This window comes from Rattus norvegicus, chromosome 17, assembly GCF_036323735.1.
Source record: "Rattus norvegicus strain BN/NHsdMcwi chromosome 17, GRCr8, whole genome shotgun sequence".
Taxonomy (NCBI): Eukaryota; Metazoa; Chordata; class Mammalia; order Rodentia; family Muridae; genus Rattus; species Rattus norvegicus.
The window spans coordinates 34368183-34395163 of NC_086035.1; the positions used below are offsets into that span (position 1 = coordinate 34368183).

The 26981-nt window shown below is 43.1% G+C and overlaps 1 protein-coding gene across 3 annotated transcripts in view; it reads right to left on the minus strand.

The window, feature by feature from the left end:
- Window positions 1–15214: 15214 nt before the first annotated feature.
- Agtr1a (angiotensin II receptor, type 1a) overlaps window positions 15215–26981 on the minus strand; it is a 52127-nt gene continuing 40360 nt past the window's right edge. For 2 of the 3 annotated variants that reach the window (XM_008771594.4, XM_039095335.2), the window contains one exon: window positions 15215–17191. In XM_008771594.4, coding sequence (XP_008769816.1) covers window positions 16060–17139 — 1080 coding nt within the window. In that variant the 5' untranslated portion in view covers window positions 17140–17191 and the 3' untranslated portion in view covers window positions 15215–16059. The remainder of the gene's footprint in view (window positions 17192–26981) is intronic. The other variant, NM_030985.4, reaches the window with a different exon arrangement.

Sequence of the window (26981 nt, forward strand, 5' to 3'; positions counted from 1 at the left end):
CCTGGGTGCTTTAACAAAAATATTTTTATTTTTACTTCAATAACTGTAGATATTTAAGCTCTTTTGTGACAGTCCCTTAACTTGACGAATGGGCTCTTGGTTACATGTAGATGGGAGGATAGTGTGTCCCTGTGTAGCAGAATGGGGTGACCCTTTGCAACAACAATGCTCTGCATAGTTCAAACGCTTAATTTTTTACCATAAAGAAATGTAAAAAATGAACAGATACACAAGTGTATCCTGATTTAAACGTTATATAATGCATATGAATAATAAAAAAGAAACAGAAAGGAGATGACGGCTCCTAGGTATGGTGGGGGAGAAGGTTTATTGTGTATAAAAGGCAGAGAGCATGGGCAGAGACAAAGATGTCTGGGAGAGTCCAGAGTGAACATGTCCCTGAGCCAGGCTGTGAGGAGATGCATGAGCAGGGAAAGGAGAGGAGCTACTGATCCAGAGAGGCAGCTTGGACCAAGAGACTAACGAAGTCAAAATGGTTGTTATGTAGGGCTCAGAGGAGCCAGTGGAGGGAAGCCCATGAAAATAACTTAATTCCAAAAGGAGATATGTGTTCCTTAGCATATTTGTGACAACATATGCAAATTTCCTCCCAGCTTTTGGTTTTCGTCTCCAAGATGCCCTTTCCTAGATAAGTTGAGCCATTTCCAGCTGATGTGGTGCCTTTCCGCTACAGTGGGAAGGCCGCCCTCTAGGTTCTGCCCTGCTTCACTGGGAGGAGCTGATTTTGCTTGACACAGTTGGTTAGATCATCAATTACTGCCTGACACTCCCAATCTTCCTTGGAAGCCATAGTCAGCATTGGCTAATCACAGGCCCATTCTGCTTTGCCAGTATGGTTACTTCCAGAAAGATTTGATGATTCTTCCTCAAAGCAAACAGGAACAGCTTGGGAACTGTCAGAAACAGCACCATCTCCTGAAGGCTGATCATTGGTAACCTGTGTATGCGTGTATGCAGCTGTTGAGTCCTACATGAATTATGTCATGAATTCTGCTTCCGTTGAGGAGGATGCACTGAAACACCACTGAAGATTTCTACACTGCTGTAAACATTTGCAATTTATGGCTTTTACAGACTTGCATGCTACTGAACAACATTGTTGTGCTGTTCCCTCAATTTATCCCTTAATTCTTGGCATTGCTACAAATGGTAGATTTCAATAAATACACTAAAAATATAGGGTTAAATTCTGATGACAAAATGTAATCAAAGTTATGATGATGAGAAAGATACCAGCATTTTATTTCATTTCTTGTATTTAAGAGGTATTATTATCTTATTTTAAGCTTTCTTTTTAAAAATTATTTATTCATTTGATGTACTTAGTGTTCTATCTGTATGTACAGCTGCATGCTGAAAGAGGGCATCAGAGCTCCTTATAGACGGTTGTGAGTCACCATGTGGTTGCTGGGAATTGAACTCAGGACCTCTGGAAGATCAGACAGTGCTCTTAACTGCCGAGCCATCTCTCCAGTGTGAGAGGTTCTTTTACCGTTGTACTTTTATGTGAATGGATGTGCAAGTAGGGAGGTCAGAGGAAGACTTGGGTGTCCAGCTGTCATTCATCACCCATTCTTATGAGATAGGATCTCTCACTGTACCTGTTCCTAGGCTGGCAGCCATCTAGCCCTCTCCTGTCTCTATCCTTCCTTCCCTGTACTGGGCTGGAATGCAATAAAAAGATAACCCAAGAAACTGGAAGAAAACTGGTTGGGGAAAGGGATAACAGAGTACTTGGCAAGGAAAGAATGGGGATGGATCTGATCCAAACACATTAAATGCATGCTTGAATAGTAAATTAAAATTATTGAGCCCAACACAGCAGAGTACTCTGGAGGAAGAGGTAGATCAATCTCTGACTTTAAGGTCAGCCTGGTCTACAAAGTGAGTTCTGGGACAGCCAGGGCTACATAGAGAAACCGCGACTTGAAAAAAATGTAAAAATTAAAATCTTTTACTTCGACATATTAAAAGAATAGTTAGACAACAGCTGTCACATTTATCAGTGATTTAATGATCATATCGTTCTCTGAATGGTAGTCCATGGGTTTGGACTGAGGGGATATTCGTGGCCCAGTGAGTGTGGTGTTGTATTTGTTTGCTTGCTGTGCATGCATAAGCACTTCAGAGAAGGTAGAGCAATGGAAGAACAATGGTGCTCTCTCTGCCCATGTGGCATGTCTGTGGTTGGACATGGCTGAAACTATAGAATCTTAGAATTGATGCCGTTTGCATTCTTTTAACAGTGAAGACATTGCAACTCGTTCCTTAAAGCACGGCCAGCTTCTGTGGCATGGGCAGAACCATGGATGCTTAATGACTCAGAAGTCACATAGAAACCCCAAGTCAGAGCTAGCAGAGCTGCAGGAACCCTGGACCGCGGTTTGGAAGTGCCTTCTACTCTGGATGCTTTCAGGGCTCTGAACTTCTGTTATTATTCTCAAGCAGCCTAAATAATATTTTAAAAATTTTAAAAATAGTTATTGTGCCAAAAGTAACAAACTTCCTCCGAGAGGAAGCTCCCCCAGTTGTATCTGAGTACAACTCTCTCATAAGCAAATGTGAGAGATTGTCCTCTTCTACGCAGAGAGTGGGAGATTTGAGTCTCCAGCTTTGGCTGAACTCTCATCTGGATCCTCACTACCCAGAGTGTGACCCACCCAGGAGGGCCAAAGGCTTCCCTGGGAGATGTTAAGCCACACGGACGCTTAGACCCTCGTGCAGCCCCACAGTATTAGAAACCACAGCCTACCATGGCTTCCAGGCCAGGTGATGGACCGCTGTGAAGCTTTGGAGGACCCACCTCTAGCCATGGGTCTCTGAGGCAGGCGTCAGCTTTTGAAGGGGTCTCCTAGCCCCTCCCTGCCACAGGTGCTTTGCTGTACGGGGTCTGATCAGTGAGAGGTGCGAGCCTGGGAAGGAATGACAGACGAGCTGCTCCTGATGAAGACGGGCTTTTTTTTTTTTTTAAACAGTTTATACATGAACCAAAATTCCAGTCTTCTCTTTCCTAATCCCCGGAAAAGCAGCCAGCCTTTCTTTTCTCCTCTTTTCCAGATCCCCGGGGGCCAATCCTTCATCCCTTCTCATTTCCTTTTCCGGATCTTAGGGCTGACATTTAGTGTGACTTTAAGAAGCCCTGAAACCTCTGTTCCTAAGCTGCATTCCCTCTGGGACTGCACTTCCAACATTTCATTCCTGTGAGGTTTTGTCCTGTACTGAAGCACAGAATCCTCTGTGAAATCAGAATCTGAGAAGTCAGAATCCAAGAACTTTTCCTTTCCCAAACGCTATAATATAGGAAACGTGGTGTGTCGGGGGGAGGGGTGTGTGTGTTATAGCATGCTGGCACATGGGCGGGCATTCCTGTGCACATGTGAGTAGAGGCCAGAGAAGGACATCAGGGGCCTTGCTTTGTCGTTCCCCTTTTTATCCTTCAAGACAGACTCTCTTATCGATCTTGGAGCTCACTGAGCTCTTGTAGGATTTTTTGTTTGTTTTTGTTTGTTTGGTGTTTTGCTACGCTGACAGACTACTCTGCAATCCCTGGGTCTCTGCTCTCCAGAGCTGGATTACAGGTGTGGGTTGCCCCATCTGGCTTTTATGAGAGATCCCAAGGCAGGCCTTGATGCCGGAACCCCAAGTGCCCATACCTACTACTGAGTCGTGCCCCCAATCCACACAGGACGTTTTATTACTGCCTTTCTGGCAGAAGTGACGGATAGTTGGATAAAGGAAAGGAAAAAGAGCCATACAAGTAAGTTACATAGAAGACGAGGGATTAGCCAAGGGCTACAATTTTGTTTTGGTGGGTGAAGAGGGTTGGGAATGTCAGCCAGGGGCTGCAGGGAGGAATCTCAGAGAATCCTGCACATAGACCTGACCGTGACCACACCACCCGCAGCTATAGTGATTTCCCCATTGGATCTGGAGCGGCTCTGCTCCCAGCATCCTCTCCTTGTCCTTTGCTTCTCTGTATTTTTTAAGAGTTCATTTGTCATTTTTCTGGCTTCCCAGCAACTGAACTTACATAGATTTTTTTTTTTTTGCAAACTTGCCAGCGGGTGGGGAGAGGTGGAATTCTTTCTGGGGTTCTCATCCATTCCCCCACCTCCTAGTCTCCACGATGGCAGCAGGGCCAGAGACTGGAGTAGAGACGGAGATACATGTACAGGCACAGGGTTTTTGCAGACCCACTGCGTGAGTCCCCGATGATGACAGCAGCAGTGTCCTTAGCACACTCCAATGACGGGGGAGTGTCCTCAAACACTGTTTACTGGGGAGTGGGGAGTCCTCGTTCTCATATCTCTTCTTGTCTGTTTTCAAGGCTGTTTGGAGTTGAGCATAAGAGGACATACGCATCTCCAGATTAAAATGTGTGCCCTGCAGGCAGTTAGAATATATAGAATGAAATGATGTTATTTAAATTTAGCAAGTAACTGTGGAGCGTAAGCAGTTTTAATAAGCCTTGTGATCGATGCACATGAGTGAACTGATAACAAAGTGAAATAAATGTAAGAAAGCAGCCTGCCTTACACATCTGCCTCGTAAGCCCCTTGAGTGGATGCTCACGCACAACAGAGGATCTTGGACCTATCCAAAGCACTGGGTAGGCTCAGGCAAGAAGGACATAGCTGATTGTTAGGAAGGCGAGAGAATTGGTGGAGAAGACGTTCTGAATAAATCAAACCATGTTGACGCCATTTTCATAAAATGTTTTCGGCTTATCAGTCCTGGGGTCTGCTTTTTAATAGGCCCTGGATTGTCAGCAATGGTGTGACCGGTGTCTCCAACCCAGAACAGATCCTGGACGGACTTGTTGGGAATGACAAATTCCTGAAGGAAGGCATGGCTGACATTGAATAAGTAGCTAACAAGATAAACATCTAAATTGTTTTCCTGTGAGAAACTAGATATGGGCTTTGCCTTCCCGAGGGAGATGGTGGGAAAAAGAGAAAGAAAGAAAAAAAAGAAAGGGGGGGGGAGACAGAAGAGGGAGTGGACAGAAGAGTCTAAAATTTGGCCCTGGATCTATAGAAGAGAGATACCCTAGTGACCAGAGGGCTTTTTAAACCAAGGGCGTCATCCTAATGATACTTGATGTTAATGTGGTATATCTTCTGCGGTCCTCTCTTTAGGCTGGAACGTTTCCATGCCACGCCACATGGAGTGAAGCATCTCAAAGCACATCCGGAATAGTAAAGTGATTGGTAAGTTGGGGTCAGGGAGGAGATACATAATTCAAGTTCAAGAGACCATGGAAATGTTAAACTCCTTAGGATTCTGCGGAAGTTTCTGGAGGTCTCAGACTCTTTCTGGGAAATCTGCTCTGATTTCATCTAAGGTTTTGATGGCCTCAGAGTTGCCCACTGACACCAGAAGGCCCTCATTAGTCTATGCAGCACACCATTAGCTGAGTCCAGGTCATAATTCTCTGTCATCAACACTCATTAAATTGGTATCATGCTCTTGGGATTTTGTTTTGAAGAGATCTTGCTCTCCAGCCCCGGCTGGCCTAGAATGTACTGTGTAGATCAAGCTGGCCCTGAGCTTGCCTCCTGGGTGCTAGAATTACAAGCATTTATCACTACACCTAGCCCTCGCTCTTGTCCTTCAAAGAAGAACATTATAAAAGAGCTACACTTGAACCAAACAATAAAAATGGCAACATTTCTTTAAACTTTTCCACTGGGCCAGTGAAAAGGATGAATGAGTAAAGACACTTGCAGTCTGATGTAGATAACCTGACCCCACAAGGAAGGAAAGTGCTGATTCTTGCAAACTGTCCTCTGGCCTCTGCATGTGCAGCCTGGATGTGGGCATGCACACACGTGCACACACACACACACACACACATACACACACACACACACTAATGCACAAAAATAAAAAATAAAGACATGCTTTATATGACTGTCTTATTCACTTATTATCCCCTGTGAATAGTTGCCGTAGGAATTCAATATCAAGGAAATTGCCCCATTTAGGGGCATCATCTACACTTGCATTGAGGAAGGGAGACAGGGACCTAGTGATGCCAAGAAGCTCTGAGCCCAGTGTTTTTCTCGGATAACACCGTCAGTGTTTTTGCTTCTGTCTTTGTGTGGTTCTTTTCTCTTGTTATTATCATCTTGCTTTAATGTGCTCTTCAGTGGGAACTACTTGATTCCTCTATGAAAGTATTTAGAGTAAAGTAAAATATACTTTGGTTTTGTTCAATGAAAGTTTTCATCAGAATTGCTTCAAATCCTGATGCCAGTGAGTCCCTCAGAGCCACCAGCAACATCTTATGTTGACATCATTTCTCCACTTAGTGTCTTCTCTGAGGATTAGCTGCTTGGTGGGAAACACATCTCTTATCTCCATGGAAGCAGGAGTTTAAATGTTAGATCTGAGGGGGGAAACATTTTCACAACTGTCTGGTTAAAGCAAGCTGTATTTAGAAGTGCACAGGGGACTGGTCTGATGACTGCCTCCCCCTAAAGTCAGGGTTTCAGAGAGCAGCCCATCACTGGCCTTTGAGGTCCCTTTTATGTGGAAGGGTTAGGGTTGGCAGAAAACAGCTGTCATGGTATTTGGAGGTTAGCACCGGGACAGAAGAGTCGGGGGACTCAGGGCTCAAGGCTGCCTGTGGGGTAGCAACTGTGATCATAGCACCTGGAAAAAAGAGTGGGAAATTCAGGGCTTCAGACTGCTGTGGGATGATAGATAAGTGCAAGGATACATCATGTGGAAGGGGCGTCATCAGGTTTCTGGGGAGACACACTTTCATTAGGCAAAAGGACAATCACATATCCAGGTTCTGGAGTTTTGCCAGGCAAAGGGGTGTGTTACATCATAGTTGCAAGTTCAGCATAGGTTGAAAAATGGTTTGCAGGATGTATTAGGCTTAGGAAAGAGCATCTTGTTCTTGTAGGGTACGGATACTTAGTAACAACGTATTAGCAATGTGCTCTCTTAATAGCAACACGGCTGCTGTCTTGGTTTCACACAGCAATTTAAGTTTACATCACCCCACCCACTGCACCTGCTTTTGCTTCTAGAATGCCTTGGTGACTTTAAAACACATAGATCTAGGTACAATCTTAGCAGATTTGCTCATTTAACTCAAGAAATGGCATTGCTCTTTTCACACAATTTTTTCCACAAAATTGGTTTTTGTAGCTGAAGTTTACATGCAATGCAATTTGAGACATTGCGTGGGAGAACAGGAAATACAGAGCAAAGGAACCCATTATAACTTGTAAAAATCAGGATAACCACACACTGAAGTGGAAACTTCTACTTTTTCGGAAAGTTAGTAATGTCAAATGATGTTTGCTGGGGCACACAGGCGAAAGGATGTCTTGCTAAAGCAGACATGTGAAAGAATGTTGTCCTGAAGCAGGCACAGGTGAAAGGAGGTTTTGATAATAGCAAACACGTGAGAGAACACAGGATATAAACATGACCCCGCAGACAGTGGGGAATGGGTTTGGTTTGCTCTGCTCACCATCCTTCACTAACGACACACAGGAGTTGGTTCACTTTACATAGAGTTGTTGAACTCCACTAGTGGTGACACCAGAGAGAAACTCATCCAAGAACTGCTCGTGAGGTTCCGGCCTTGGGGTTCTTTCAGGATTGAACTGCAGCTGCCGGCTCGTGTTTATAGTCTCTCCTCAGTATTTCCCAAAGAGCATCGTTTTATTGAGTTGTAAAAAGGTACGACTTTGCCATCAAAACTGATTTGAGATTTTGCTCTCCTGCCTCTTTCTTAGCTACAGAAGGGACCAGAGCGTTTTACTGCTGAGGCAGCTAACGGCTGTAGCCTGCTCGTTTGCTGAATGCAAGACAAGCTCAGGCCAGATCAAATTAAAATAAACAAGACTCGACACCTTCCTGTCTAATCGGCCAGTCCTTCCTATTAGTGAGCCCGCTTTTCCAGGGCGAATTCTAAATGAAATGCAGTAAATGTGCTAAGATTAAAAACAAAGTAGTATATTGATTGTGAATAAGTAGTCATGGAAAACTATTTTATTTTATTTTTATTTAATTTTTTTACAGTCTAGATTAGATTCAGTGTGTCTGGTTTTATGTTGAGGTCCTTGATCCACTTGGACTTGAGCTTTGTGCAAGGTGACAAATATGAGTCTAGTTTCATTGTTCTCCAAACAGACAGCCAGTTAGACCAGCACCATTTATTGAAGGTGCTTTCTTTTTTCCATTGTATATTTCTGGCTTCTTTGTCAAAGATCAAGTATGTGTAAGTGTGTGGTTTTATTTCTGGGTCTCCAATTCTATTCCATTTATCTACCTGCCTGTCTCTGTACCAATGCTATGCAGGTCAGGGATGGTGATTTCCCCAATCATTCTTTTATTGTTAAAAATTGTTTTTGCTATTCTGGGTTTTTTGCTTTTCTAGATGAATTTGAGAATTACTCTTTCCATGTCTTTGAAGAATTGTGTTGGGATTTTGATAGAGATTGCATTGAATCTGTAGATTGCCTTTGGTAAGATCGGCATTTTTACTATGTTAATTCTGCCAATTCATGAGCATGGGAGCTTGCTCCATTTTCTGAGATCTTCTTCGATTTCTTTCTTGAGAGACTTGAAGTTTTTGCATGGAGAACTATTTTAGAAAGTAGCTACATTATTCAGAATCTATGATGCCCCTGTAGGGGTGTGGCATGGGGACAAAGCAGCCTTAGGGAATATTGTTCCATTGTCAGCAGCATCAGCACCATTGCCAGCATCAGCACCATAACCAGCATCAGCATCAGCATCAGCACCATTACCATCAGCAGCAGCATTACCAGCATCAGCACCATTACCAGCATCAGTACCATTACCAGCATCAGCACCATTACCAGCATCAGTACCAATTTCAGCATCAGTATCATCACTATTGCCAGCCTCAGCACCATTATCAGCATCAGCACCATTACCAGCATCAGTATCAGCATCAGCACCATTGTCAGCAGCAACAGCACCCATTACCAGTGTCAGCACTGACAAGGAATGCTATAACACTGATTATGTAGACCTCTAAGCTTCTTTGTATCTCATTGTATAATAAGGGAACTGACAAGAGGGCGCTGAAGACTGGATAATACTGTGCATATGAGCTGAGCATTTTATACCAGACTCCAGCAAGAACTTCATGATGGTTACATAGAGACTACGCGTTAGTGTATAATTTTCTCCATCCAGAACCTGTTGGAGAAAAACAGATGAACAAAAACAGATATCTGAAGGGCGGTACTAACTCCTGGAAATTCTCAAATTATGTCCTAAAGATTTTTGTCGGGCCTTTCATTATGTTGCTAATATTCTTATTCTCTCTGTAAAAGTTCCTGGAAATTCCCACACATCCCTTGATAGGAAAAGCTCTTTGTGTTCATTTAGGTTTTATGTAATGGGGAGGAAAAACATTTCTCCTTTGTAGCTTGTTCTGGTAAAATCCTGCAATTTGCTCTGGTTGGGCCCACTGAGATCTAGCAGAGGGCTTTAGCCAGTCTACACTCTGTGGGAGATCTAACCGAAAGTCACAGGATATTTCTGGAAGACGATGGCATCTTTGGGAGTTCAAGACGTAGCTATAAAGGTGTTATTAGTAGAAGGAAGGGTCTTTTTTCCCCACCATCCACTTGCTACCTGAGAGCTTGTTTGGAGAGCTGATTATGCATCTTTAGGATAGCCCACTGATTTGAGAGCAGTGAGCACAGCTTGGAGCTGTCCCTGTAGCCTCCATTCAAGAGATGGCCACTGTAAGAAAGGGTCCACACTGGGGCTTCTTGGTCACATACGCTGGGCTGGCTAATGCACAGCACATCTGCCCAGGTATCTCTGTCCTCTCTGATGAATCTTAGAGACTTTCTTGCTTCAGACGGACATCGGCCTGATTTTAAATCTGCTGCTTTGGAAGTTCGAAGCCTATTTGTTTATTTCTGGAAAACCATTATTTGGTAACTGTGTGTACCCATATGACGTAAGAACACTTCGTTGCACTTGGAAAAGTATTTCTGTGAGCTCTAACCCAATTCACAAGTCGATTCAGTCAGAATCTCTATTTCATCCTGTTTCATTTCTTGAAAGGAACTTTATCGACAGGGAAAGAATCAAGAACTAGGCCCAGAGGCATATATGAGTCAATGCCATTGGGACTCTTGAAACTGAGTAACTGTAATAAAAAAAAACTTGCTTTAAGTAGTCTCAAAATTCATATAATTTATCATTTAAATGTACATCTCACCTTAATACATAAATAATTTCTTATAAGGCTGATAAAGGGTAAGTCTTGGGGTTTTTCGACACATAGGAATTTTTCTATCCAAAGCTTTCTTGTGTGTGAATGACAAAATTAAATATTACTGAAGCTACACAAACTCATTCCAAGTTACTAATTCTGGTTCTTTCCGGTCATGGAAATTCACTTCCTAACCTCACTATATGATTTCTTAAGCAGGATGAATTGGTTTGACATTTTCTACTGGCTTGGACATGGAGGAATATTGTGTTTGCTTTTTCTGAGATCAAAAGGACTAATAGGCTGCTGGGTCTAGTGGGGATGGCTGGCTGTGTCTTTGGACTGTCAGATGGTGTGGGCACTCATTTCCTCCCTTATGACTCCACGCTTCAAATTAGATTTATTATAGTCAATATTTTGCCACTATGCTACCTCAGGGGATATAGATCTCAGCTACAATAATTTAAAATAGCTGGTATTGTCAGACTCCCGGTTTCATTTGGTAGCAGGCCCTTCTATAGCTCTTCCCCTTTGGGACACACACTCTCATGAATATCTAGGTGCTTGTTGGCTAGAAGGTAGCACAGAAAAGAGGTCAGTCCTCATCGCCTTCCTTCATTTGGACCTAAACCAAAGGGCTGCAGAGTTTGATGAGAGGACTCTTATTGGATGGCAATGAATGATGTGCTAGACAATAAGAAGGGTAATTCTTATCAATCACAGTCCCACCTGTAGATCTTAGTCACAGATCTTAGAGCCCTAGTCCCTTGGGTATTGGGCTGTTGAGATAGTGCAGTGGGTAAAGGTGTTTGCCAGCAAGCCTAAGGATCTGAGTTCAAAACCCCAAACGTACATAATGGAAGGAGATAACTTATTCCTGCAAATTATCCTCTGACCTCCACATACACACTCTGGCAAATACATGCGTGGCTAGCCACAGATATTAACACAGTAAGTAAATAATGTAATACTGTTTAAAACCATGAATGTTGGTTTTATCATTTGCCATACATAAAGACACAGGTGGGTATCAGACCTAGGTAGATTCAAGGACTCAGGTGTGACCTTAGCTCTCTTGTCATCTCTGTTAATATCATTCTAATGCATGGGAGACATTGCAGCTAGTAGGTTCCAAAGTTGTATCTCACAAATTCTACATTTTCCTAATGTACAACCTATTCCATTTGGCAATTTGTAAATTACTTGGAGAGAGAAAAACTTATCTACAAGGAAGTCACACAAAGCAAATGAGTCTTAAATGATCTAATTCCCAGAGTTCTTATAGACACACACACACACACACACACACACACACACACATATATATACATATATACATATACACACATATATATATACATATATACATACACACATATACATATATACATACACACACATATATACATACACACACATATATATACATACACACACACATATATATATGTATATATATATATATATATATGTAAGACTCAGACTTCTGTAAGAAACTGATGAAGAGACAGATTTGAGCTGCTGTTCATCCTCAAATATACTTTCATAACTTTAAGCATTTATTAGGAAAGAAATAAAGAAAATATAGCACTTGTGTGGAAACCTTAGTTTGACTGCCTTGCTTAAGGATAAACTTCTTCAGGATCCATAATCTATCATAATTAGCATTAAATGTACATTATATATAATAGATATAGAGAGATTATAGATATAAATAGATAGATAGATATAGATAGATAGATGATAGATAGATAGATAGATAGATAGATAGATAGATAGATAGATAGATAGATAGAGATATATTAACTCCAGTTAATGTATTCATGTCCCTAGGAACTATCTGGGACGCTCACCATATTTACTCTGTAAGCATGGATGTTTACTACAGAATGCTTCCTTGGATACCCATACAGGTTGCAGAAGGATGTGTTCCTTGTAGTAGCTTTGTCCTCCACTCCCTCCATACCTGTTTTGATTGTCCTTATAAAAGTACCAATGGATCACGCCAAACCTGTACCCATTTTGCAGCCTAGGGATGGAGTTGGTAGAAAAATGGCTCATTCTAAAGCAGTCCTGCCTTTAGATGGCATGAAAAAAATGTTCATTCAAGGAGGAAGTGGACAGTGCAAAAGTCTACTGCGCAGGTAGAAAAAAGTGGATGCACTTCTACATTCTGGTTTTTGCAATCATAAAGGAAGTAGGAGCCCTATGCCTACTAAATAGCATCCTACCACTGAGCCAGACCCAACCAGCAAATGCATAATGATCATGAAAAAAAGTTGAAAAATTAAAAATTTGAAAATTCAACACTGATCAGTGGTTGGAATATTATTTCCTCATTCATTTACATTTAGGCTTCTAATCTCCTTTGTGCCTCTTGAATTAAAGGGATGTTTTCCTATTATACAACCTGTAATATTTAAAATTTGTACAGCTGTGCCATGACCGTACCATTGTTTATACTTTATAGCTCTCCCTGATATTTTGGCTTCCTCTTCTTCCTGTTGGTCTAGGCCTAAATCCAGCATGGCCCTGGGTTCCCAGACATCTGTGTGGTCCTCCTATGAGGTCTGGATCATAGTGTGAGGCAGTGACTGGCTGTCTCCATCCTCCTATCCCCTCCTCTGACTTTCTTCTCATTTTGTTCTATGCCTCCAGGATCTTCTCCTCCATACACATCTGGAATTCCCTAGGCACATTTCTTCCACTTCTCTTGTCACCTGCTTGATCCTGCTTTCTCTTCCCTTGAGCCTCAGTTTGGTGTTTTATTGGGGGAAATGCAGCAGTATATAAAGTTATGAAACTGAAAATACATTGTGCAAAAACTCTGAGCTCTTTCACAGCTTGTCAATCAAACTACTCTTACCTTACAAACCATAGAAAGGCCTGTTACGCCCTAGAAGCTGTGTGTTACATAACTCTCGAGTCCCAACACAGACTAGGTACACATTAGTAATTTACTGGATTGATCAATAAGTGAATTATTAACCAAAAAGATGGATTTGTTCATGGAGAAATAAGACTTGGGAACTGTAGCTCCTACATTTCATGGAGCACCTGAAATCTTTATGGGGCATCTTTGGGTTTTGTACACTTAGAAGATATTCCAAAGACAAGTAGTGTACTTACTTTAAATATGTTCACAAAAGATAAATCATGGCCTCTCATCTAAGATGAAGTAGAATTTAATGTTTGGAGAAATCTGTATCAGTGACTTTTCTGTTGCTGTGATAAGACACCAGGGCCAAGGCAGCTTACAGAAGAAAAGGCTTATTTGAGGGCTTGGAGTTCTAAAGCGTAAGAGTCCATAACCAACGAGGGACGTGGGGGCAGACAGGAAGACATGGTTTTGGAGCAGCAGCCCACATCTCTGCCTATAACTAGGAGGTAGAGAGAGCGACTTGAAGTGGCTTGAGTCTTCTGAAACCTCAAAGCCCACTCCCATTGACATAGAGCTTCAGCAAGGCCACACCTCCTAATCTCTTCCCCCTCCACCCCCAGATAGCCGCCAACTGGGAGCCAAGTATTTCAGTGCCTGAGACCTGTGAGAGATACCTCTTTCAAAGTACCATACAATCTTTTTGGGGGGGGAAAGAAATAAGTGCCTGCATTGTGTTAATGAAGTTTAAAATAAAACAAGAAAAATTTAATATGAAGCACATGTAACCACATTTATTTCCAAGAACACAACTTAAGCTGGTGGAGGTTTGGCCCTGTCCACGATGTCTCTGAATGACCTCTTTGCGCACAGCATCTATTGGCTACTTTACATATGACCCCTGTGCCCACAGCATCTATCAGCTGGTCTCCACACTGCTCAGTCCTTTGCACACAGTTTATTGCAACAGAATGGACGCCTCAGCATCCCTGGGGTGAGACAGTGTAAGCTTTCTGGTGACTAGGCAGCCGCCCCATGGCAATATTCTGGTCTAGTTTGTTTCCTGTTCTAGCCTACAGCACCTGGGTTCTTAGAGGAAGTGAACTCCTCTCCACTGAGCTTGCCATGAGCTACAGCTAAACATAGCTGGTAGCGTATATAAGTTGTGTTATACTTTCTGGGAAACGTGCTCTTACATATTGGGAATACGAAAAACGTTTATAACCATATTCTCAGTTCTGCTTCTTCTTGGAGTTTATCAGATTTGTGTGCTTGATCAGCTCAGGGTGACTTCTAGTGCCCAAAGTATTTTTAGAAGAATGGTAAATGCTCCAATTTGGTGATTCCCTAATGTTATCAGGTGTGCTTGTGTTTTTTAACAGTACTGGAATGTTTGAGGAAATACATTGAATGGTATACTAAGTACTCTGCAATGACACTGAGGGACAAGCCTATATACAGAATTGTATATACATTATGACTCTAACACCATAATTTACATATGTATGTATGTATAGTGAGTATGAAAACTTGATCCCCAGTTGGTGGCTGGGCAGGACTGGGGGATTAGTAAGTCTGACATACCTGGTGAAGCACATGTATCTGTCACTGGGGTGGGCTTTGAGGTTGCAGAAGACATGAGGCCTTACAAGTCACCCTCTGCTTCCTACTTATGGGCTAAAATACTAAAATGGAGTATTTTTGCACTGAAGAACTAAATATGACTATTGCTTTATGTTTTCCAGAGCTTCTATATTTCCTGCAATTACCATGCATGTAACTAGATGTAACCAAAACTTATGAGTAAAAAAAAGTATTAATTTAATGTTAATAGCAATGAAAATGTTTTTGCTGTTATATGAATAACTAAAAAAATTAAAAATGTTGTATCTTCCCTACATTGTGGGGTACAAGCTGGCCTTCATGATTTTTTCAACAGTGGGATATAAAACCTATATCTAACCATATTAAACTATCAACCAGATCAAACTTGAAGTAAAAATGCATTATTGTAATTTTGTATTTTTACTTCTATCCATGTCATTGTAAAAATAGATAGGCTTCTATTTTAAATAATGAAGATTAGATACATTACAATAAAATTACTTTATTTAGAGGTAAACATACATTGCCAAAATTTCATCAAATGACAGTTTAGAGATAAAGATGTTCACGTATGTGGAGAATATATATTTTTAGAGAGCAAGGCAGACTGTATGGAATATAGTGTATTCACCTCTGACTGTGTACATTTCTCAGATGCGAAATAACGCAGATGTACCTAGTATGTCACGTTATTAAAGCAGTGTGACTTTGATGTGTGGACTTGGGTAACACTGCTACATAAGTACACCACTGGCTAGCATTGTCTGGGGACAGTACATGTTTCTAAAACACTGGCTGAATTTTACAAAGGAGTCCTGAAACTTGATAACTACAGATTAGCAAATCTTTGCACGATAGGTGTAGTAACAGTGACAAGTGGGTCTCCACTGCTAATGACTACAGGGACAACAAAGGTTCCTTGCCCTTTGGGAGTTGAACAGAACAAGTGACCTTGATTTCCATCTCTTGTTTCTTGCCTAAATATTTAGCATGGGCCACATACCTACGTGTGGAAATCAAAAGGAACATAGCAAAGGGAGACTGATGAGATTGCATTTCTGCCAGCGAACTGTTTTCCAGACCCACCAATCCATCCAGCTCCTGACTCTTCCTTTGGCTAGCCATCATCTATTAATGCAAGACGGCTTTGCTTGGTTACTCCTTCAAAGTCTTCTCTCAGAGTTTTAGTCATTATCTACAGTCTGATGAGCGCATTTTCTGCTTAGATCCTGAGGCAGGGTGAATGGTCCTTTGGTCGTAAGCCATTTAGTCAGAGGCTGCCCTGGCTTCTGTCAGGGCATTACATTGCCAGTGTGCTTTGAACCTGTCACTCCACCTCAAAACAAGACGCAGGCTTTTTGGCCGATGAGCTCATGTTATCCGAAGGCCGGTAAGAAAGCGTGCTCATTTTCGTAGACAGGCTTGAGTGGGACTTGGCCTTTGGGGGAATATATTTCAGGAGCTGGAGGAAATACTTTTTAAATTTCTTCCCCAGAAAGCCGTAGAACAGAGGGTTCAGGCAGTTGTTAAAATACGCTATGCAGATGGTGATGGGCATGGCAGTGTCCACGATGTCAGAAATTTTACAGTCATGGATGACGCCCAGCTGAATCAGCACATCCAGGAAAGTGAATATTTGGTGGGGGACCCAGGAAAAGAAGAAGAAAAGCACAATCGCCATAATTATCCTAAAGATGTCATCGTTTCTTGGTTTGTTCTTTTGAATTTCATAAGCCTTCTTTAGAGCTTTCCAAATAAGGGTATAGCTGGTGAGAATGATAAGGAAAGGGAACAAGAAGCCCAGAATATTCTTGGTAAGGCCCAGCCCTATGGGGAGCGTCGAATTCCGAGACTCATAATGAAACGCGCACACTGTGATATTGGTGTTCTCGATGAAGTATACATTTCGGTGGATGACAGCTGGCAAACTGGCCAAGCCAGCCATCAGCCAGATGATGATGCAGGTGACTTTGGCCACCAGCATCGTGCGGCGAAGGCGAGACTTCATTGGGTGGACGATGGCCAGGTAGCGGTCGATGCTGAGACACGTGAGAAGGAACACACTGGCGTAGAGGTTGAAGCTCACGCTGGCCGAAGCGATCTTACATAGGTGATTGCCGAAGGGCCAGCGGTACTCCATAGCGGTATAGACTGCCCACAGGGGCAAAGTCAGCAAAAAGCATAAGTCAGCCAAGGCGAGATTGAGAAGAAAGACGCTGGCCACAGTCTTCAGCTTCATGTAAAAGTAAATGACAATCACCACCAAGCTGTTTCCAAATATTCCCACCACAAAGATGATGCTGTAGAGGGTAGGGATCATGACAAATATGTAACTGTGCCTGCCAGCCTTGGGGCAGTCATCTTGGATTCTTTTGATACCATCTTCAGCAGAAGAGTTAAGGGCCATTTTGTTTTTCTGGGTTGAGTTGGTCTCAGACACTATTCGAAATCCACTTGACCTGGAAAAAAACAAAAATCCAAAGAACATTAAAAAGTTAAAAATTATAAGTTCCGATTGTAAATAAGCAAATTTCATTTTCCACCACAAATCTAGTGGTTCTACTTTACGCTTTGGAAAAAACTTTAGACCATATTTTCCGAAGAAACCTTGTGAGCTGATAAAATCTACGGCGGCCCACTTTTCTAGAGCATGTGCCTACGTAGTGTTAAGTGGCCAATCAGACATCAGCAAGCTTGAAGATCCTAGAATGATGGACCCCCTCCTTTATAATCGTATTGACCTTGTGATTCTTAGTGCAGGTGGTCAACCTGACATGATGCAGGTGCACCAAGTAAGTGACTAGCCTCTGGGTACGTCTGAGGGATGGTCTAGACTAAGTTCATTGAGGTAAGGAGATTGTGGTACTGTTGTGGGCTCTGTTCCACGAACTGGTGTCACAGACTGAGAAGAGAAAAGTTTGCTAGCGTCAGCATCCCCCTGATGTGGATACAGTGTAACAGCTCTCTATCGTTCTGTCCCACACAGCCACGCCTCCCTCCTCAGAGCAGCCTGTTCTTCGAACCGGAAGTTCTTTCCTTCCTTCTCAGGTCTCATATTAAAATAACAAGTCTAGCAGCTGCTACAGGTCCCTATATACTAAGGAGATCGTATCACAAGTGATCCTTCCTGGAATTTGAAGTGCCTGTCAAAGAGGAAAGTCTGTCAAAAGGTGAAGAGGAGGACGGGGCAACACAGCTGCCTCACCTGAAGTTTCCAACAGCACATGAGAAGGAAGAAGGTAGAGACACAGGTTCTGTCTGAGCGCCATTATGGGAACTCTATTGCTGCCTGAGAAAGCAGAGCTGTTTCATAGTTTATTTATTTTTTTTTATTTTTCTTCCAATCTTTAAAATACCTGGTTTCTTCAATCCAAGGACCAGTAACTGAGTCACACAGTCTAAGAAGAGACGTGACTTTCTAAACTATCCAAAAGACTGTGAACCCACAAAAACATACTGTTGTCTCCTACTGTGAGAGTTAGTCTGAATGGGGTCTGAAGCATAGCTCGGTTGGTAAAGTTTTGCTCTGCAACCAAAAGGATTTGAGTGTGGATCCTCAGAACTGTGCCTTTCATCCCAGCGATGGCAAGATGGGAGGGAAAGACTGGGAGAACCCTGGATGCTCACAAGTCCAGCCGGCCTGGCACACAGCAGAAAAAACAACAGAGACCTTGTCTTGAAGCATGGTAGAAGGTGAGGACCAACCACCAAGGTTGCCTTCTATACCCCCCACACACACACACAGAGAGAGAGAGAGAGAGAGAGAGAGAGAGAGAGAGAGAGGGAGAGAGAGAGAGAGAATCCAAATGGGCCAGTTGGTCACCTGATAGGAAACCATTCCTCAAAAACACAATATGCCCCTGAAACTTCAAGAATTATCATATACATATACATATATACCATATACACCATATACACCATTACACCATATACAGACACACACACACACACACACACACACACACACACACATAATCAAGGCAGGTTAAGAAGATGGGAGAAACTGCTACCTCATTGAAATATGTCCTTGTGCACCCAAGAAGTCCCTCTTAGATGCAGTCATTTAGGACCCTCACTTGTAAGTCTATTGCTTTCTGAGTTCCAGGTCACAGCATGTTCTCTTCTCTTACCCTTTCTGGATGTTGTCCAGCATCCCAAGGCTGCTGGTCCTGACACTCGGGACATCCTTCCTCTCTGAAGTCCCCTAGGGTATGGGAAGGTCTCCAGATCTTTATTGCTGAACCTGCTGCCTGCTTCTTTGACTCTTAACCTTTAAAACCACCACCTCTCTCTTAGCTACTTCTTCCTCCCCGAAGCTTCTGTGATCTCTGCCAAACTTCTAGCTCGTCTGTCCAGTTGTTTTTTCTCAAACCATAATAAAACTGTCCTTCTGAGTCCATTTTCAATTTCCCTTGTATATGAGAGTAAGAACCCACAAATGAGACCGTGTATGTGTTCCCCAGTTACAGTGGTAAGAAATGGAAGCGTGGTCCTACTTGAGTGTGTCTGCAGATAAAAAACAAAAACAGAAACAAATAGAAAACAAAGAGTTGAAAATACAAACTAAAATACAGAAAATACTGCTACAAAGTCAAAAAAAGAAATTAATTTCTCAGAGTAACTTGAAAGTCGTTTCCAATATGATCTAATTAATTAATCTGTATCTTAGATGTTCAACAACTTATTTCACTTCACATCTTTATTTGAGAATAAAAGATGTAAGGTTAAAGATTATTTGTTTTTGTTTTTACTCTCATATATTTGGAGTGGGAAACAGAGAGAGGTAGAGCGGGCTGGGGTAGAGAAAGAAAGGAGAGAGAAGGGGAGAGCAATGGAGGGAGGGGGAGAAGAGAGAGAGAAGGAATGAATAGAAGACAGGGAAAGATTCCTTTTGCTCTGTAGCTTTTTCCTCTAGGCATTAAATAATCATCTCATAAGTCTTGGTGCAGAGAGAACCTTTGCCAAGGCAAAGAACTAAGCAGAACAATTCAGTGATAGCTTTGTCACAGCAACGGTGTTACTACTCCATGACAGAAAAAGAAAAGGATCCTAGAACCCTGATCAGACACTGCTTTCTCCTGCCTGCCACACTGCAAGGCTGTAGGAGACCCTTGAGTATGGAAGTGGGGGTTAATGGAAGGGGGACCTGAAGGTACAGCCACATGACATCTTCGCTCTTCTGGCTGTGGTGTCACGTTGCAGCTGGTTGTCATTGGTGCCCTGGCAAGTAAGCCATCATCCGCACTCCATGCCCAATTAACACGAGTAGATAATCTTTGTATTTCTCCAGGAAAAAAAAATCAAGGGCAGATTTTTAGGTGACCTATTTTTAGCCTTCCCTCCATAGGTGAAGTTACTGTCCCTAGCTGAGTGGTTGGTTTCTTGCCCCATTATTGTTACAGTAGCCCTGATTAGGGCTTGGTGGGGACAATTAGGAAAAGCTGTTTCTCAGGCCTCAGTGGAGGCCTAACATTCCAAGCAATCCCAAAACAAAACAAAACAAAAATGCTAATGCTGTGGGAAGGTCAGTCACCTGGACAAGTCCTGAAAGCAGGACCACCCCCCCACCTCCCCCAAAGAATGCAGATCTGCTAGAAGCTTAAAGAGACAGGAGTAACTTTTTATCTCTTGACTGAGAGGATGTGAGTTTTCTTCAGCCTTCTGACCTTCTGAGGCAGCCCAGGAGAGACTGGAGATCTGTTGGGTCTATCTCTCTGAGTCCTGACTCCAACGGGCATATGCTTGCCTTTTGCTCTTCTGCCTTTCTTTTGGGTGCTAGTCAGAACTCACATAGACTTTACCTGTGCCCTGGGCCTCTTCAGTCTCTCAGAAGCCTCCTCCTCCCACTTCTACAATGGCACTTCTTGTCTGTCACTTCAGCTGACCCTCATGCTCACCCAGATAGCATGGCCATCTTCAATTTCTGCTCCTGTAACTGGCCTATCTGGTGGGAATGAACATATTCTAAAGAAATGCTGTACGCTTCTCTCTTTGGCTAGCGGACTATTGCAAGAAAAACAGAACTTAAATTACAATTTCCCCCAGGTATGTCCTGCTGTGAGAGGAAGAAGCTGAAGACCACTTGTGTCCTGGAGAAAGACTTCCCATACAGTAGAGACTTGGGACTGAGACAGCAGTGGGCATGGGGCCACACCCTGGGCATATGCATCTCTTGTTTCGTATTAAAGTCTACTCTCAGGTCAAAGCCCTGAAGATGGACTCCAGAAGAGTCGCTGGATCTTTGTCCCTGTGGCTTCCTTGAATGAATCCCCTTTTCTGCTTTAGTTTGGCTCCTTTAATTGACTTACTGAGGATAAATGGCTGAACTTCGCTTGTTGGACACAAGCTCTGACCCCCTAAAACCAGTAACCATTGTGAGAAACTGTAGGGTGTTGGTTTTTGTTTCTCTATTAAAGATGGCCAGCCCACCGAGGGCTAATATTCTTTGTTAACCTCTCTCAGCTTGAGGAACTCTTATATATTTGTCTGTTTGCCCAAGTTCTGGATACCGGGCATTCCTGAGACTTGACTCTATCACACCCTTCCCCTTTGCTCCAATTCTGAATTATCCAATTGTGTCAGTTTATTAGGTCAAGCTCCCACCAAGGAGGTGACACACAGTCACCCCGAGATAGGATAAACACTATATGAACTCCCCCCACCCCTGTGCCCTCGATCACTTGGTTTGGATTGTTAAAACCTTTTTCAAAAATAAATTGCTTTGCCAAGTAACTTTCTCTTTGTTCCTGTGTCCCTTTGTCCAACAGTAGGAATATAGGGCTATTCTTTTCCAACCCACACCCACCTGTGACTCCATAATAAACTCTTCCTGTGTCATCTGGGAACTTCGCTTCTTTCAGTTCTCAGAACCCAGAAGCCACTGACTCAGGGCAGCTTTTGGTGGCCATCAAATTCCCAGGCCACTGGGCTCCAAGAAAGACTCCTTTGTCCTAAAAAGATGCCCCAACATTCCTATTTCATTTCCTCGTCCCTCTCACGCAGCCTATACACCCCGAACCCTTTCCTTCTGTCCCTTGCAGAGGCATTTGTATCCACACACATTGTCCGCTCTGCGTGTCCCATTCTCTGAGAAGTTTTCCCAACCTCTCTATGTAGCTTTGGAACGTTGGCTATAGCTCTTGACACTTAAATCATCTTGACATATTTGTTTTCCCCACTGCTCTGCCAGCTGCTTGAGGAGAGGCCTGTTCTGAATCATCTTGTTTACTACTGTAAGCCCTGTGATAGTCCAGAGGGGGCAGATGATAAACGTCTCTTCAGTGAGAGAGCGTGCTATCAGGGAACATAGAGTCCGCTCTGCAGGGTCGTACACTCAAATGTGAAAACAGACTCAGAAGGAACCTAGAGGGCAATTTTATTAGAGGATGAGAGAAAAACAACCATGCACACACAACCTTGGAAGCTTCTGGGAGACAGAAGCCAGAAACATGAGGATAGAAAGTCATGGGTTTTGGGTTAGAGTCAAACAAGCAGACGGGGTCGGCAAGGAAACCCACAGAGAGCTTCCTGGGGTAAAGGGCATCAGAGAAATGGCAGGACAAGCATTTTAGGGTCATCACTAGTATCTGAAACAGGACCCAAAAAGAGAAAAATGAAGACCTCGTGTTCAGTGCAAGACCTCCAAGTTTAGGGCAGGTTTAACCCAGAGAGTCTGCACCCACAAAAGAGGGGTTTCTGAGCTACGTTTCTCATTGTGAGGATAATTTCTCCATTCATCTTACTATGTCTTCAGATGTATTTCTTTGAGATTATGGAAAGGACAGATTTTTCTTTTATGGTCCAGTCTATTTGGTATGCTGTATGCTTGCTTGCTTGTTTGCTGGCTTGTTTGCTTGCTTGCTTGCTTGATTGATTGATTGATTTACATTCCAGCATTTGCCCCCCACCCCCCTCCGTCTTCCCTCCCACAATTCCTCATCCCACTCCTCCTCCCCATTGCCTCCAAAAGAGCACTCCCCTCTACAGTCCTTCCCCTTCCCTGGAGCCTCAAGTCTCTCTAGGATTAGGCTCATCTTCTTCCACTGAGGCCAGATCAGTCCTCTGCTACATACGTGCCAGGGGTCGGGGATGGGGGCCTCAGACCAGCTTGTGTATGCTCCCTGGTTGGGAGCTCCCTGGGGTCCTGGTTAGTTGAAACTGTTGGTCTTCCTATGGGGTTACCCCTTGCTTCAGCTTCTTCAATCCTTCCCCTAATTCAATCATATAATAATTCAGTACAATGGTTAGGTATAAGAATCTGCATCTGTCTCAATCAGCTGCTGGTAGGGCCTCTCAGAGAACAGTCATGCTAATCTGTAAGCACATCATAGCATCAGAAATAGTGTCAGGTCTTGCTGCCCCACCCCGGACCCCCATGAGATGGATCCCAAGTTGAGGTGGTCATTGGACCAACTTTCCTTCTGTCTCTTCTCCATTTTTGTCCCTGCAGTTCTCTTAGACAGGCACAATACCTCTTGTACCTTCACAGACTCCTCCTGTTTTAGGTTAGGGAATTGTTCTTCCTCAATTTTTTTTCTTTCTTTCTGTGGTTTTGACCTAGATTTCTTCCCCTTTCTCCATTCCTACTATTCTTAGATTTGCTCTATTTATTGTGTCTTACCTTTCCTGTTTTGTGCCTGGATTTTTTTCAGTTCTCATTTTCCTTGACCAAAGCATCCATTTCTTCTACCGTGTCTTCAATGACTGAGATTCCTCTTCTATGTCTTCATGCACACATGACTTCCTCAATTTTTCATTTCCAGTTTTACCTCACTTTGTGTTTTTATTTAGCAATTCTATTTCTACTTTCATGTCTTGAACTGTTTTCTTCCCTTTATTCCACTGTTTGTGTGTTCATAGACTTCATTAATGGATATGTTCACATCATCTTTAAGTTCCTTGAACAAACTTATGATGTCTACTTTGAAGTCCTTATCTTGTGCTTCAGCGCATATTGCATTTCTCAGGGCCGGCTGTGGTAGGATGCTGGCTTCTGCTGGGGACATGTCTTGGGTGCTGGTAAATCTGTTTTTTGGGGGGTTGGTGTCCAGGCCATCTAGAGTAGGGATTATTTGGCTCCTTGGTTTCTGTTGACCTCTCTGGACCTTAGGAAAGTGCTAACTATGGATTACCTGGGAAGAAATGCTTCTTGTGTCCCTGACAGGTGAGACTACTGGGAGACCAAGTAGATTGTTTCTAGGTGTTCCAGGGTAACTCAAAGGAATGGGGATGAGCTAAAGGAAGGAACTGGAAAGTTGAGTCCACTGCAAGGTTTGGTGAAGTCGCCAGGAACACTGGCAGAGTGGGAGGACTGGTTCCTGCAGGTAGTCTACTACAGGGCTGGAGAGGAGACTGGGGAATTTGTGGTGGAGGACAAGAAGAAGAGTGGGGATCATATAACTGATTCTAGACCGGTATGGCTGCTGAGTTTCCAGGTGGACTAGCTATTAGTTGTTGACACACCTCTGTGTGGTATCAGAGGGTCTAGAAGGAGGTGCTGAGAGGGTCCACAGGAGGAAGGAAAGATGAGTCTGCCTGGAGGTTATGGAGGGAGGGAGGGAGGGAGGGAGGGGGAGAGAGAGAGAGAGAGAGAGAGAGAGAGAGAGAGAGAGAGCGCCACAAGTGGTCTGCTACAGGTTTGGGAATGAGACTTAGGAAATTGCACGAGAGGACAAGAAAGGGAGTGGGAATCACTTTCCTGATTCCCAGGCTGGCACAATCAGTGGGTTCCCAAGTAGAAAGTACCACCAGGTTTTGATGGCTGGTACTAAGGAATGGAAAGGGGCTAGAAAGGGGTACTGGGAGGTCCCACAGGAAGGACACAGCTGGAATAGCCAGCAGCTGGGCAGAGTCCCCAGGGAGTGAAGTCCTGGAACAGACAGATTTTTGAGGGATGTTTTCCTGTCCAAATAATTAGATAGGCCCTTTATTATTATTATTATTATTATTATTATTATTATTATTATTAACTCTTGAGGGAGGACTAGCTATGTCTTTGTAGGGTCTTTTTGACAGCTTAGAAAGTCATGTCTCTCCATGAACCTGCTACCTTCCTCCTGTTCATATTCCATTTTAATCTTCGAGACAGGCAGTTGTGCTGTCCCCTCCCTGGATGGCATGCCAGATTCTAAGGAGGGTCTGTTGTGATACTGTTCTCTTCCCTAAAACCAGTGTGTTACAGAGACATGTAAGATAGGACCAAAGGGGGGTTGTAAAGGAGGTGTCCATCCTCCTCTGTGACTCTAAGTCTGGCAATGCCTCACTAAATACCTAACGAGTGGACAGACTGAGGGTGGGAGGTTGAGTCTAGGCACTGACTCTGATTTCTGTCAGGCTTATGGAGTCCATTCACCCTGCTCCTCTCTCACACAAAACACCCAGGGTCAAACCAGACTTGTGGACAAGAAAACACAGCAGTCAGAAAACCTTTAGAATTGGCCTTAGGGGACAGTAGACAGCTAAACGAAGGATTAACTTGTAAAAGCTAAAGCTTGGCTTTGGGGGAGGTCTGTTGCTCTTTTTTCTCAGAAGGACTTCCTTATGTTTTATTGACTTTTCCACTAATCTTATTATGGTTTTTGAACTTATGCCTGAATTTCTGGATAATTCTTTATAAAAGTTAATTACTGCATAAAATTGTTTTGGCTAGCAGTCATTCATGTCTTAACAAGAATTAATCACTTTATCTCCTTTCTTCTGTTCTTGTACAGAGTTGCAGTATAATCCTAGCACTCAGGAGGCAGAGACAGGAGGATAACAAGTTCAAGGCCTACCTCTGCTGCATCACTGGAGGTTAGTGTTGGGATACATGAGAGTGTCTTACAAAAAAAAAAGACACAAAAAAACAACAGGAAGGGATTTATTTAATGCATGAAAATCTCCGGGGAGCCCTAGCTGCCAGGGTAAGGAGGAAATGGTCCTCTCCTCCCTCTTTGCTCTCTTGACCCTACTTTGACATCGCACAAATCAGTTGGTTCCATTAATCCTATGTTTGGAGTGTCTAAAATTGTACTGATTCGCCTGAAACCATCAACAGCATTCGCATCGAAATGAACCGGGGATGAACTTGCATTCTAAAGGATCAATTTCCAAGCAGATTTTTCAAATCCAACCTTTTCATAAGCGGAGGCCAGCCTCTCCTTCAGCACTGATAGTTCTCACTGGCTGATATTAAATATGTGAAAGGTTGTTCAGAGCAGTCAAGGGAGCATCCTTGGAAACAATACTGACACATTTATAAGAGGCTCAAAACAGCCTTGACACAATTAATTAGAAGAATACCGTACAGAAGCATTTGGTCAATGGTTGAGACCAGCCAAAGTCTGAGTGGGGCCCTGATCCAGTATGTCTACAGAAAAGAGTACAAGGTGACAGTGAACCTTGAACTGGATTTAAAATCGCTCCTCATTGGATGATTGTCCCATGCCCCCGCAGAAGTTCCATACCCAGTTCCCTTCATAGGGCTGCACTGAAAAGATAACAGAGCCTAAATGAAGGCAAATTCCAAGAAAGCACGCACACATGGAACAGATAACATGTCTAGAGGAGGAGCCATAAAGCATGGCGCAACTCGGTAGGGATTTTTCGCAAGCATTCAGAGGGCTTGAGGAAATTAAGGAAATGCAACATCCATACAAAAGAAGGTTAAGAAACCAGGACAAGGCAGTTTTCAAAAAGAAACCATCTAACTTCTTCCTTGAAGATAATTTTGTTTACCCTTGCGCTTGCAATTCTTGGGTGAATATTTCCCCTCAGTAAAAAAAACATTTTTTTCTTCAAATATCTGTGCCCATAAATGAAGTATTGAAGATGCGATCTCTGCTGAGCACGCCTGACTGGTGTGTTTAAGTGGTAACAACAGCTCGTAATCCCTTCCCCATTAGAATCATCTGACCTCATGCAAATGAGCACAAGATAAGCAGCACTTTTAGTCCTGCATATCAGTTATAAGCAACTGTGGTGATGGCGACCAAATGTGCTGTTATTAGTAACTAGCATTATGAGAGGACACTCACTCGTCTTGACCTAAGATGATGACAGTTAAACGTCACCCCCACACTTCTGTTTCTCAGAAGTTATTCAAGATAAGAACCTACTATTGGTAATCTCTACTTATTAATCATGGCTTCGACAACTCACTTGTGCATGTATATGTGTGTGGTGTGTGCTCATGTGCATGCATCTGCTGGTGAACTTGTCATGTAGGTGTACAGGAGGGACTAGAGGGTGACCCTGGGGTGTTATTTTATG